General features: G+C 36.8%; 1 protein-coding gene across 1 annotated transcript; it reads left to right on the top strand.

Moving 5' to 3' along the window:
- The first annotated feature begins 12,197 nt into the window (after window positions 1-12,197).
- LOC120123240 (leucine-rich repeat extensin-like protein 4) lies at window positions 12,198-14,422 on the top strand. The gene has a single exon (XM_039142160.1). It carries the CDS (start codon window positions 12,312-12,314, stop codon window positions 14,373-14,375), a length of 2,064 nt encoding a protein of 687 aa, XP_038998091.1. The 5' UTR covers window positions 12,198-12,311; the 3' UTR covers window positions 14,376-14,422.
- Window positions 14,423-15,154: the final 732 nt, after the last annotated feature.

The following is a 15,154-nucleotide window of genomic DNA, read 5'->3' as shown; positions in this document are numbered from 1 at the left end:
CAAGGGTTATAGTCAAAGAGATGATGTAGATTATGTGGATACCTTCTCACCAGTGGTCAAATTGGTCACTGTTCGTTTTCTTCTTACCATAGCTTCTATTTATGATTGGCCTCTGTTTCAGCTTGATGTGTATAATGCCTTCTTACAAGGTGACTTGTCTGAGGAGGTATATATGGAACTTTATCCTGGTTTTTGCAATCAAGGGGATAATAAGGTGTGTAGACTGCAAAAATCCCTTTATGGCTTGAAACAAGCATCCAGACAGTGGAATTTGAAGTTAACTGAGGCTCTTTTAGGGACTGGTTATGAACAAAGTAAATTTGATTACTCTTCGTTCATAATGAAAAAGGATAAGAGATTGTAGTTTTGTTGATCTATGTTGATGATTTGCTGATCACTGGGAATGATAATTGTTTGATTGGTGATTTAAAAGGTCTTTTGAACAAGAAGTTTAGGATGAAATAACTTGGTGAGTTGAAGTATTTTTTGGGTCTTGAGATTATGAGATCAAAAGAAGAGATCTTAATTAATCAACACAAGTATGCCCTTGAATTGATTGAGGAAAAGGGAGTAAATGGTTCAAAACCAACAAAGACTCCCCTTGAACAAAATGCTAGGCTTACCACAACAGAGTATGATGAGTTATGCACAAAAGGGAGTAATGGAGTTGATGAGTTGTTAGCAGACAAGAGTGTTTATCAAAGGCTCATTGGAAGACTTATTTACCTTACACATACCAGACCTTATATATCATTTGTTGTGTATCACTTAAGTCAGTTTATGCAACAGCCCAAAGAATCTCATTTGTAATCAGCATTGAGGATAGTGAGGTATATCAAACGAATCCTGGTAAAGGGATTCTGATGGATTCAAACAGCAGCTGTGAACTTAAAGCATTTTGTGACTCAGACTGGGTTGCATGTCTTAGTTCAAGAATGTATGTTTATGGTTTCTACATTAAGCTTGGAAATTCATTGATTTCATAGAAGTCTAAGAAACAAATATTGTGGCCAGATCATCTGCTGAAGTAGAGTACATAAGCATGGTTGTTACTTCAGCAGAACTGGCTTGGTTGAATGGTTTAGCCAATGAGCTCGGGTTAGAAAAAAAGTGTCCAATCAAGTTGTCTTATGATAACAAGGCTGCTCTTCAGATTGCAACAAATCCAGTATATCATGAGAGCACAAAGCATATAGAAATTGACTGTCACTTTGTAAGGGAGAAAATACAAGAATGACTCATCAAGACAGAATATGTGCCCTCTTCAGAGCAATTAGCAGCCATATTTACTAAGGCTCTAGAGTACAACAACATGAGTATCTTGTATCCAAGTTGGGGGTAAAGGATGTCTTCTACCCACCAACTTGAGGGGAGTGTTAGAAGTCAAAGTTTGTTATTTCTGTTTTTGTTGTAACTAATTGACAGCTAGTTAGTTAGATTAAAAATTGTATATATATTTGTATAGATTCCATTCAAAATAATATATGAGGTATTATTTATTTTAGCAAAATTTTAACATCTAATGATATTTTCGCTGTAGGGACTTCATTTCTTTAATTGGTTCATGGTATCAAAATCAACTCAACTACTGGTTATGTTTTCCGTCGATACAGACCAAACAGATGGAGATGGTGATGGGATTGGGGACTTGACGGATTAAGTTGTTGTTCAAGGGACCACTTGAAACTATAGTCATTGGTTAATCAATTCTTTCCAATCCTATTTGCTCACTTAATGAACCTCATTTCTTTTATTAAAGAAAAAGAGATGATTATAACTTATACTTTTTTATTAAGAAAGTAATTCAAACAACAAGTACAGATATATTTATTTAATTTTCCTTTTTTTAATCAATAACTTATTTAAATTTCTTAATAAAAAATCTTATTATAAAAATAATCCTTTAATTATTTTATTTACTGTGTATATTTATTTCGATAACAAGTAACAACAAGATGTAAAAAAGACTGAATAAATCCTTAATTAAAGCATATTTTGGCTCCGAATTGCGTGCATAATCTCAACCTTTTTTTTATTATTATTAATTAAGACTACCCCTTCCTTTTTTTTCTTTTTTCTTTTTCCTATATTGACTTTACACTATTGTTTATTTGTTTTCGATTTGATTTTAAATTGTTTCCGTCTCTCATCGTAATAACACATTTCTCAAGTCAAAGTATTCTTTCTTATTTTAAGGAGATTAATTGGGTTTTTTTTAGAGAAAAGAAATATTAATTTTGTTTCTAAACGTACGTCCTTTACGTTACCTGCCATGAGCTAAGGGAAAACAAAATAGTCATCGATCCCGCTTGGGCTTTAATCAAAGTTGAATTACTGTTAATTCCACCTCACCAGTTTATATTAATCACATTCATAGTTAAACTCGATTTTTTTTATATTGTTGATGGGTAATTTAGGGTTAAAAATCAAATTTTGCTCAAGTAAAACCTTAATCAATTTATTATCGTTTTACTTAACTAAAACATTAATCAATCTCCTTTTTGAGGCGTATTTACCCAAAAATCACCCTGATATTTTTTATTTACCTATCAGACACCTTTCAAAAAATTTTACCGATCTAACATCTTTTGAAGAAAGATACGGATGATGATCCGCACCTTTCTGCAATTTTGACACGCGCCAGAGAGGCACGGATCACCATCCGCGCCTTTCATTATTGGTTATGAATTTCTCAACCTTTAAACTTTCTCCTCGGCTATAAATAAGACCCTCTCAATCGTAAACATCACCCCCATCAATTCCTCCTATATTTGCTTCACCAGTTCGTTCGATCTTTCATTGTAAGGTAATTTTTTAATATATAATATTTATTTTATATATGATTATTTGAAAAAAAAATTGTACTAATTATTTTCTATTATTTTTTGTGGTTGTAAAATTTGAAAGCGGGATCATACGTCGAGACATTTTTGCCCATACGGTAATAATATAAAAGTATATTATTTAAATTAGTATAAATATTTTTAAATATTTTATTGTGTTATATTTTAATTCATATATTATTTATTTAATTAAGCGTATTTCAACTATTATTTTTGTAGATATAAGACTCTTTATCTTTCAAACTCTCATAATGACGCGAATTTCAGCTATTGTTTATTATGATGGAGAAATTCGGGAAGATGAAACATGTGTTGCGTTCACATCAAATCATTCTGCTAAAATATCCTTCCAAGAGAAACATAACTCTTGAGGAGCTGATAACGAAGATTTCAAGGAATGTTCATGTTGGAAGTACTAGAAGATTGTCCTCGCTTCAGTATAGATTTCCAACATCGGTGTTTCCCTTAACTTATACAGTGTTCGAACTATCGAATGATGATGATGTTGCAATGATGGTTGATTCTCAAAATCATTATTCAGACGTCGATATGGAGATATATGTAAAGTTTGTTGAGGTGTGTGTTGTTCGTGGTATGTCACTATGCTCTCACTATGGGCTGGCACAACAATCTAATCAAGTTGACGGCCCAACTACAGTAATGTGTAATGATTTTAACGCCATAATGGGAAATATGTATCATGGTGCCATTCCATCAAGTTCAATGGGGAGACATTCATCAGCAGCTCCTTACGATCTGTACCGAGGTGGGTCCACAAACAATGCGTATGACAACATCGTGTCCAGTTCAAGGGGAAGACATTCATCTGCCAATTTCTTTGACCTAAATATAGAGATGCCCTCGACGCAGCAATCTGTTCAGTTTCTATTTGACACGATGACTTCAAGCTCTAGGGGAAGTATTTTACTGCGAGCTTCTTCGATCTCAATGTCGAAATGTCTTCAAGTTCAAGGGGAATGCATGCAAGTACCAAGTTGTTCGACCTAAATATGAACAGCGTGGAGGAACCCTCATATTCACCATAAGAACCGCTTCGTGAGCCAGATGCGGATGATGCTGAGACTGGACTATTTGTTTATCCAGAATCACAACAGTTCAACATAGACTCTGATAATAATGATGATGTCGATGAAGTTCCCACAAATGTGGTACACACTGAACCTCCAGCACACATGTACGAAGCTGACTATGGTGCAATGTACGGGTCAGAACTTACGGATATGCCAAATGTCGGTGACTATAGATTTAACTCATCAGTCATTAATGGTGAGTTATATTTAGGAATGAATTTTTCATGCAAAGAAGAAGCGGTGATGGAAATTAAAAATTACAATATTCCTAATTTTGTTCAGTCTAGAGTCGACCGCTCTATGACCGAAAAGTATGTCTACCACTGTGTCTAACGTGATAACTGATGCAATTGGATGGTTTGCGTATCGAAGACGAAGAGGAAAAACAATATATGAGAACTAACGATATACAACGTTCCTCACACATGTTGTGTTGGAGGGATCAACCAGGATCATCCCAACTTGGACTCCAAAATGATCTGTAAAGCCATCATGCCCATGGTAAAAGTAAGCTCTCATATAGCTATTGTTGTGTTGATTTCAACTATACAATTGCAGTATGTGTATTCCGTCTCATACAGAAAAGCATAGAAGGCAAAGCATAATGCGATTAAAAAACTTCACGGCGAATGGGATGCATCTTACAATGAACTACCAAGTTGGTTTAGGGTGGTGCACAGGTTGAATCCTGTGATAGTTATGGGCTTTGAAACTTGCCTTGCATACCATAATGATCAAGTTCTTTGCGATCAATGCCAATTCTACCGGCTTTTTTGGACTTATCCACAGTGCATTAATGCTGTGAAATAATGCAAGCCCGTGGTCCAAATCGACAGGACATTCTTGTATGGAAAATATAAACAAATTTTACTATTGACAATCGTCCAAGATGGTAATCACAATATTCTTCCAGTTGCTTTTGTCCTTGTTGAAGGAGAATATACAGATTCTTGGTCTTTTTTCCTCCAAAACTTACGCTCACATGTTATCACGAGGGGAAAAACTGTGTCATTTCATATTGCGGAGCTGGATCAAAGCAACAATGGATTCTTTGGGTCCAATGTGGTAACCACCCTATGTCCAACATAGGTATTGTATCCGACACATTGCTGCAAACTATCATAGAAGGTTCAAGAAGAATGATGAACACCAATTACTTGTGCACATTGGTATGTGAAAATGTTATTATTTTTTTCTTTCAATTATTTTTATTTTTGTTTAAACAAAGTTAGTAAGTTCTACATTTGATGCTCATGTTACGAACTACTACCTCAAACATTTGAGTCCATGCTTCAAGAGTAACGGGGGAAGAACGAAGAATGATACGATTACATCAGCCTCATTAATAAAGAAATCTGGACAAATGCATATGATGGTAGATATCGATATGGACACATGACAACTAACTTGGCTGAGGCTATCAATTCGATCTTAAAGGGGGCACGTCATTTACCTGTAACGGCTTTGGTAAAAATGACATATTTTCATTTGAGAGCGCTTTTTGTGAAGCTCGGGGGGACAAACTCAAACATGGATGCAAAGCGGTCATGTCTATCACCCTAGATTAATTACAAATCTACAAAAAATTTGATTATCAAATGGAATGTATGTAACAAGCTTCTCTAGAACGCATGAATTGTTTTGTGTCACAGAGATCTCGCGACCTCTTCAAGGGATTCAAGCTAACTCGTTAAAAGTTAATCTACGAGACAAATGGTGCGACTGTGGGTTTTTTCAAGCTCTGAAGTATCCGTGCTCTCTTGTCATAGTAGCTTGCTCGCATACCCATCAAGACTATAATCATTTTTTGAATCTCGTATACCTACTATTAGAAGTGTTTAAGGTATATAAATTTGAGTTCCCCCCATAGGTAATGACAAAGACCCTAATGAGGTTCAGAATTAGCTTCAGATTGTACCAGATCTATCTTTATTGAGGGATCGTGGAAGTCCAAAATCTACTCGAATTCATTGTGATATGGATATTCGAGAAACATCTAGAAAAAAATAAAAGATATGGGCATTGTAGAAACCCAGGACAAAGTAGAAAAAATGTCCATCTCTTTTGTCATCAAGTAACCGTTGACGTTGTGCTTGATGTACTTATTGTTTATGAAAAAAATATTTTTTGTAATTTAATTTACATTTAATTTAAGTTAATGTCATTTGATTATCACCGAATAATTAAACAAGAATACGATACAAGACAAGGGATTAAAATTCAGTAAATAATAAACTCATTCGCTTCAATTAAGTAATTAACAAAATTAACAAGAAAAATGATTAAAAAACACTAAATGATAAAATTATTCTCTTGAATTAAGTAATAAACGAAATTAACAAAATAAATTAAGTATTAAACGTAAATAATTAAAAAATTACAATTATTTGTCCAAAAAATTAAATACAAATATAATAAAATGTATGAATCTATCGATGTTTGAGTCTTAAATGTGTTCCGCAAAGCGGTGGTTGTCTGTCTCGAGGGGCATTTCTTCGTATAACTTGTTCTGACTCCTCACTCTCATCATCATCATCATCACCACCACCACCATCATCATCATCACCATCATCGTCATCGTCATCAGGAGCATATACATTTTATTGATGAGTAACGATGACGATGTAGCACCTCTATAGAATAAGAACCCTGGAGGTGTATGACTGACTATCCCACATCTCATAGAAAACTAGGAAAATTGAGAAAAGATCGACATCGATGAGTGAGAAAAACTATACAAGAAGTGTCTGTGCGGTGGCCATCGGTGGTGATGCTGGACCGCCAAATAACTAGCATATAAACCCTAAGTTGGATATGCAAACATATAACCATAATATTCTCCAGGATAGGTCATATAACTCTGCGACGGTGGTGGCATTTGGTATGAGAACGACAGTGGCGACATCTGATATGGCTACAGAGCCATATAAAACGACTGTAGGGTATACATCGGTATAGAAGGTGGCTGTTGTGAAGGTTCCGGTGCTGCAGCTGAGGACGAAATTGAAGCACCTGCTCTCTATCTACGAGTCGAGGGACGATGAGCTTGTGACGATGGACGTCTCTGTCGACGTCGATGAATGCTCTATCCTCATGCTTCCTCGAAAAGCATGGATAATTTCTCGTTCTTGTTGAACCACTCGTAATAACCATTTGCAACCGTCAAATGGTCCACATAAATGGGTTCTCTACGGGGAATGTGCCCATGTCGATCTTCCCATATCATGACCCACTCATAATGCTTCAGCAGTCAGTCCATATCTTTTTTGCCGCGTCGATCGGTGCTATGCAACTCGTCGAGATTTTGAGGTACTTCTGGAATTGATAATATAAAACTAAATTGCCGGAGCACGCGATTAGTGGGGTGCCACTCGACAATCGCATAACAGATCAGAGAGACCACCGCAATCCAAACATCTAATGGGCTCCTTAAGTCACGTGGGATACAAATCCTCATATCATCAGTACAATAAGGAGCCCATTTAAACTAAAACAAATATATATAATTCTTATCAAAATAATAATCTAATTATATAACGATAATTAAAAATAGATTGTGTTATTTAAATACATACCTCTGTGTCAGCCTTCTGATCAATGAGTAGCCGAATTGATTCTAATTCATCAGGTAAATCCCGATGATCTTTCCTTGCAGTAGACCCCCTATTCAATGAAATAATTTTTATTATATACTAGATAAAATGATTAATATACGAAATCAATATTGTAATTACCTCAATAATAGCAGGAAGACGAACAGGTTCTCTACAACCAGACATAAAAAAGGGCATACGATGCCACGCCCAAGACTGTAGCAGAAAGAGACATCCTCCAATAGCATTTTTCCTATAGTCAGTAGCTCAACACATTTACCTATACAAGAATGCCAAAATTACCGAGCCCCAACTCAGTGTGTCAGCCAGATGAAAATCGACGAGATGCCGCAATCACATACAGTGAACTTGGTTACGCAATTTGTCCAGCATCAGTAGCCCTCATATCAGCTGTAGTATGCATGCCCGTGCATACATTTTACCTGCTCCTCCGAGGCATCACTATTCAAATGCTTGAAATTTGCATCCAACCAATTTAACGAAATTCGATCACCGTTAAAATTTGGCGGGATACCTCCAAGATACTCATGGCACAATAAATTTCAGTTACCGTACGCCACCCCTGAAGGACATCTCCATCTACCGAAAGCCCTAAGTTCATGGAAACATCCTCCAGCTTGATCGTACACTATTCGCATGGAAGATGGAATGTTTGTGTCTCTGGTCTCTACCGCTCGACCAATGCAGAAATCAGGTTGGATTCTACGTTACAATGCCCTTCGTATCTAGCTACGTAACCGAATCCAGCCTCGACAAAATACGACCAGACACGGGTTGATATTTCTAACTTAAGATTGCAGATAAATGGATCTAATATACGATATATCTCATAATTTAATAAATATTATAGAAATTAATATATAAACTAATAATAAAAAATAATAAATAAATTATTACCAATAATTAAAATTAAAATAGAATTTAAAAATATTACAGTATCAGCAAAATGGCTCGAGATATGATTTTCACTAAACGAAGCAAACCACCTTCTATTTTATAACTGCAAAAAAATTAATATAATACAATTTAATAAAATACTAAAATATTAATTTATTATAATATAGTATAATATATTATCTTCTAAATAGAATTTGACTGTGTTTGAACTTTAAGAGGGTTTGGGTTTTGATATGGTTTAGGAGGATTTGAGAGGATTTTGTGTGTTTTAAAGAATAAAAGAGGGAGTATTTATAGGGTTTGGGATGAGTTTGGTCGGATGAGTATCATTAATTGGAGGAGTGTGAACGGTTAAAATAAAGTGAAAGGCGCGGATAGTGATCTACGCCTTTCTGGCGCGTGTCATAATTGTAGAAAAACGCAAATCATCATATGTGTTTTTCTGCAAAGGGTACTAGATCGATAAAAAAATTTAAAAGGGTGTATGATAGGTAAGTATAAAACGTAGGGTGATTTTTGGGTAAATACGCCCTTTTTTTTTACTTGTTTTGTTAAATTTATCATGCGGCTAAATATTAATTAAAAGTATAAAATATATACAGTTGGGACCCATCTAAACCACTACTCATAGGCGTTCTTGTCAAATATTAATACGATAACTATATGGTACAAATATAGTTATGCAAGCATAATTGGAATAAAGAAAAGTTGAATATATACATTATTTTAATATATTGAAGTTTATATAAATACAAAGATAAAATAAAATATGGGAAAATAAGAGACGACATGAGAAAGTAGCCTTCACTTGACACTTGTCGTTTATGAGAAGAGTAGCTAGCATTGCCGGCTGGCATTTGTAACGGTTCAGTTGTGATTAGGGGGTCCACGCGGGGTTTTGTGACCTGTACCAGCCCTTAATTTTGCCCCTTAAGTCATTATTATTCTCCTAAATAGGCTTGATAATGATATTCCTGGGAAGAAATTAGAATCGGCTATTCTACATAATAATAATTTGAATTTTACTTCAGAAGGATAACGATGGAGAACTTGTGCTTTTGCTTCTAGTCATCCAGAACTTGACTTTTTTTTCGGTGATTATTTAATAAGAATCAAATAACTATAATTCAATATTGGCATACAATTGATGAATTGCAAATACAATGCATTAATATATGTTTATTATTTAATGTATCATTAAGTTTTGAATATTTATTTTCAATTTGGCTGTGGTTGAAGCAGCCGCAATGAAATAAGATTACGATGGAGTTAGATTATTAAGAAATGAGTAATACCATAATAAAATTTATTGTTGGGATTATAAAATTTAGTTTGATAATTTAGAAATGCTTACCGATGTTTTATTTTATAAATAAAAAGCATCACGTAGCAAGTATAAGAAATTTGATATTTATAAAAATAAAAATCATCAACTTTTTTTTCTTTCTTTTTTAAACATTTAGGACTGAAATTTGGTCATAGATTGGCTCAAAACTATAAAAAAAATATGTGTATATATATTACGAAAAGAATTTCATTCATTTTATAACCAGCCGTGGTTTAGATGATTTACCATGCTCGACATACAGCGGCGGGTGCCAAATGTGGTTGGCTTTGGTGTGAGGTAATCCCAAACGCGTGCAATCCAAAAATATTGTACTGGAAAAAAGTAAAAAGTGAAAGCGATGATGCGGTAAAGGACGCGGTGCAACTCCATAGAGGGAACGCGGGGATAGAGGGCCCTTATTCTCTATCTTTTTCGACGCCTCCCTGCAAAACGTGACGCGTGGGACCCGTAAAAGGGGGCCGAACGCTCTATGTCGTTTTCTTTTGGGTTGAGCCACTTGATGGTAAAATGCATTTGGACCACACAGAAAGGGTAGTCATGCAAGTTCAATGCTTTATGAATGAGCTTTGAAGGGGATAGGTAACATGCATGGATCTATCCATCGAGTTCTAGACACATCATAGACCATTGTGAATAAAAAAAATACGATTAGAGAATTAATCATCACTATCCATTGTTGATATCTTAATTTGTTAAAAATATAAATTTTTTCAAGGGGTGCTTTATTTCTTGTAATAAATTCCAGAGGCACCAGTCCTCCCTAATTGGAAACTTCTGACATTGGCCCTAAATTTTGAAAAATTAAGTTAAATAGTGATAAAATTTTATTGTGTCCTTTAAAATTGATAAGATTTTGGTTTAATCTCTTAATTTATATAAATTACAAGTTAAAGTGATTATACTTTAATCTTTCAAAACTGTATTATAGTATGTTTCTTAAAAAATTAAAAAACACTTCATAAAACATATTCCAAAAATATAAAGGGCATGTCTATAAAAAAACCACATTCTCAACTATCATGTATAATGAATAACCTCTTGAAATATTACACATTCAAAATAGTTTAAAATTAGTCACTTTTATCATCTTTAACATCTACCTCTCATTTTCCATTTCTTTATCTATTGTATCTTACGATTCACTATTCTATATTAACTAAAGTAAAATGGGTATCTCATCTCTTATCATCTTTAACGTCTTCCTCACTTTTTCCCGATAACTGAATGAAATTGTTACAAAACTAAAAGCAAGCGAGATGGTCAATGTATATGTCACGTAATTTGCTTATTTTTAATGAATTTAATTTATTAAACTCCTTTGATAATTTGTTGATATCATATATTTATGAGTGAAAATTAAATTAAATTATATAACAGTTGGTAGATGAAAATGTTTCACTTGACCTTTTCTTTTTAAACAAATAATATTATGGAGTTGTGGAGATTATAATCAAAATCCAAGTAGAAACTAAAGTGGCAGATTGCTTTAGGTCACGACATACTGTTGAAACGAAGCTGTTGTTTGGATCACGGGAAGTAAACCTGGCATCATCTCTCCCTATTCGAGGCTAAAAAGACTCCTCGCCGACGAATAGTAATCACAATATTAAACAAGTTTTCTAAAAATAAATAAGGTTTAAACCTCTTAGTTTCCTTTATCAAATTAAAATATTTAGAATAGAAATAATAAAACAAAATCAACCTCTAAATGGTGAAGTAGTAAATTAGATAGAAGAGCGTATAAATTAGAAAATTTAGAATAGGAATAAATGTAAACGAAGAAAACAGGGTAGCGAGGTAATTGGATAGAGCGTGACTGATAGTTAATTTAGTGCAAGAGTCTTATGATTTGACAACATAAAGAAACGAAACACCACCACCAGCAAAGCTTAAAAACTTGGATTAAATATCCACTGTCACCTCTATGCCGTTCATTGCCCGCCACAAAAATTATGAACCAATAACTCGTGATATCAACCCGGATCTTTTGTGTGTGTGTGGGGCCAACCTTGGCCGGAATATTGCTCCTCCACCGACTACCTTTTAACAACTATTACATTATTATGTTGTCAACAATTATTGATAGTTATACATAATTAGCGTTTTGGATTAACATTTTGCCTATTATTGTATGGGTTTGTTCTTTTTAGCGTTAGCTTTATAGTATGGGCATCAATGAATTCTAAAGTCAGCCTTCCAAATGAGTTACAATTTGTCTTCATTTTATTATTAAAAAGGGGGCTGAAAGTGAGAGGTTCTGGTGGACTTTGAGCTGTGATTTAGCTGTCCTTTGGTGAATCATTTATTTCTTTTATCTCTCTTGCACGCACACGCTTCTCCAAAATACCCTATTAAAAGTTCACCTCATTGGTGTGTCTCTCTCTCCCCTCAAACCCAAAATCCCTGTTTCTTTCTTGCTTAGATATCAGAGTGCACCCACGTTTGGAACCCAGACTTTGCTAGAAGCAATAGAGAAGAGAATAAAGTGGCATTCGTAGAAGCAGATGTCTCATGTGAGATGAAGAAGAACAAGAATAACATCAAGCTCCATTTTTCTCGTCTCTCACTTTTCATCCTCATTGTTGGGTTCTGCTCATGCGAGCAGCAGAATCCCATTTCGAGCTATGGAGGTCTCAGTGACAAAGAAGTGTTGTACATCAGGCAGCGCCAGCTTCTGTATTACAGAGATGAGTTGGGTGACAGAGGGGAAAATGTCACTGTCGACCCGTCTCTTGTTTTTGAAAACCCCAGGCTCAGAGATTCTTACATAGCTTTACAAGCTTGGAAGCAAGCTATTCTCTCCGACCCTTCTAATTTCACCGGTGATTGGGTTGGATCTGGTGTTTGTGATTACACGGGGGTGTTCTGTGCTCCTGCTCCTGATAACAAGACAATCAGGACCGTCGCCGGCATTGATCTGAACCATGGTGATATTGCCGGGTACTTGCCGGAGGAACTTGGGTTACTCACTGATCTTGCATTGTTCCACATCAACTCCAATCGCTTTTGTGGCACCGTTCCGCATAAGTTTATCAGACTGAAGTTACTGTTCGAGCTGGATCTTAGCAATAATAGGTTTGCTGGTAAGTTCCCCCAAGTGATTCTCAAGCTGCCTTCACTCAAGTTCTTGGATCTGAGGTTCAACGAGTTCGAAGGAACCGTACCCAAAGAACTGTTCGACAAGGACTTGGATGCCATTTTCATCAACCACAACCGCTTCAGGTTCAACCTTCCAGACAACTTGGGCAACTCCCCTGTTTCAGTTATTGTGTTGGCCAACAACAGGTTCCATGGATGTGTGCCGTCCAGCCTTGGTAACATGACTGGTCTCGAGGAAATCATTCTCATGAACAATGGGTTGAGATCTTGTTTGCCTGAGGAAATTGGTGCGCTTAAAAACCTTACTGTTTTCGATGTTAGTTTTAATGAGTTGATGGGTCCTTTGCCAGAGAAAATTGGGCAACTGGTGAGCCTCGAGCAGCTTAATGTGGCTCATAATAGGCTATCGGGGAAAATTCCGGCCAGTATTTGTCAGTTACCGAAGCTGCAAAACTTCACATTCTCGTACAATTTCTTCACTGGAGAGCCGCCGGTTTGCTTGAACTTGCGAGCTTTTGACGACAGAAGAAATTGTTTGCCTGCCAGACCTTTGCAAAGAAGCGCAGCTCAATGTAAGTCTTTCTTGTCTAGGCCAGTGGACTGCAGTTCGTTTAGATGTGCTCCTTTTGTTCCTTCCTTGCCACCCCCTCCCCCTCCCCCGCCTTCTCCCCCAGTCGTTTTGCCACTACCACCTCCACCACCACCGGTTTACTCTCCACCTCCACCATCACCGCCACCTCCAGTTTACTCGCCTCCCCCACCACCACCCCCACCTGTTTACTCGCCTCCTCCACCACCACCACCTCCACCTCCACCTGTTAACTCTCCACCGCCTCCACCACCGTCACCTCCCCCGCCCTCACCTCCACCACCTTCACCCCCACCCCCTACTTATCCATCACCACCGCCACCTTCACCCCCACCACCTACGCCTGTTTATTGTGTGAGGTCCCCGCCTCCTCCGCCACCAAATTCACCGCCTCCACCACCTCCATTATTTTCCCCGCCGCCACCAATTCCTTACTACTATAGCTCCCCTCCACCACCAATTCCTTACTACTATAGCTCCCCTCCACCACCACCGCCTCCACATTCACCTCTAGCACCTATTTATTCATATTTATCGCCGCCACCACCACCTGTTTATTCCCCACCCCCTGTGGTTCACACCCCACCACCACCTTCACCTACACCATGTATAGAACCGCCTCCTCCCCCACCCCCTCCACCACCATGTGTAGAGTACTCACCGCCACCACCATCGCCACCTCCCCCAATACATTACAAGCCACCCCTGTCTCCTTCACCACCGCCACCCGTTGTAAAGTATTCCTCACCACCACCACCAGTTCATTACTATTCACCTCCACCACCGCCAGTTATTTATGAAAGCCCGCCACCTCCAGCTCCTGTGTATGAGGGGCCATTGCCACCGGTAATTGGTGTATCATATGCTTCACCTCCTCCACCACCTTTCTATTGATTCTTTTGAGAATTTCTCCCCTCTAACCTTCTACACAAACCACAAAAATAATGTTCACAAATTTGTATTTGGCTATCATCAAGATTTCTTTTTCTTCTCTTTTGCACTTCATTACGACCAAAACAACTCTTGTTTCGCCTTGGGAGCAATTCTCATCGCTCGCCGAAGGAATTCGTCCAAAAAAGTCTACCATTTCGGAAAACCATAGAGTTGACCTCTTCAATGTTATTGAAGGTGGTGGAAAGATGAGAATCCTATATTTAGTTGAAATTGTTATGGATATTTGGAGTTTGTGGAATAAAACTGGCAGAGAAAAAGAGATTAGGTTGCAGAGAATGTTGTATGTATAGAGATGAACCATAGTTTTCCAGCTTTACAAATGCAGCAGTCGCTGCTGCTAGTTTGTGGGGTTTTTTTACTGTTTTCCTATCATACTTTTGTTTAAATTTTTTTATAGTCCCGTGAACACTTGTATTTGATTATTTTATAGAATTCAGTTATTGCTCTCATGTTCACCCTTAATCTCCATTGTGATTATTTTGTGTTTTGGCTGATCAATTTTCATGGCATTCTGCTGAACAAGTTCGTTCCTTGATTCTGGGTTTAAGATCAGATACTTTTGAAACAATACTTGATATCTGAAAGTTGAACAAAGTCACTCACCATTGTCATCTTTCAACACTGTTAAACTACCAATATCCAGCTGTTAAGCATTATCAAGAAAGTTTCGGTTGCCCGTATAGTTCCAGCTATTGGGAAAGAAGAGGGGATTTGTGTTG

Source organism: Hibiscus syriacus, unplaced genomic scaffold, assembly GCF_006381635.1.
Source record: "Hibiscus syriacus cultivar Baekdansim isolate YM2019G1 unplaced genomic scaffold, ASM638163v2 tig00110392_pilon, whole genome shotgun sequence".
Classification (NCBI taxonomy): domain Eukaryota; kingdom Viridiplantae; phylum Streptophyta; class Magnoliopsida; order Malvales; family Malvaceae; genus Hibiscus; species Hibiscus syriacus.
This window is presented reverse-complemented; position numbering and strand designations above follow the sequence as displayed.

Coding starts and splice junctions, on each gene's coding strand:
- LOC120123240 (XM_039142160.1), top strand. CDS start 12,312: ATGAAGAAGAACAAGAATAACATCAAGCTCCATTTTTCTCGTCTCTCA.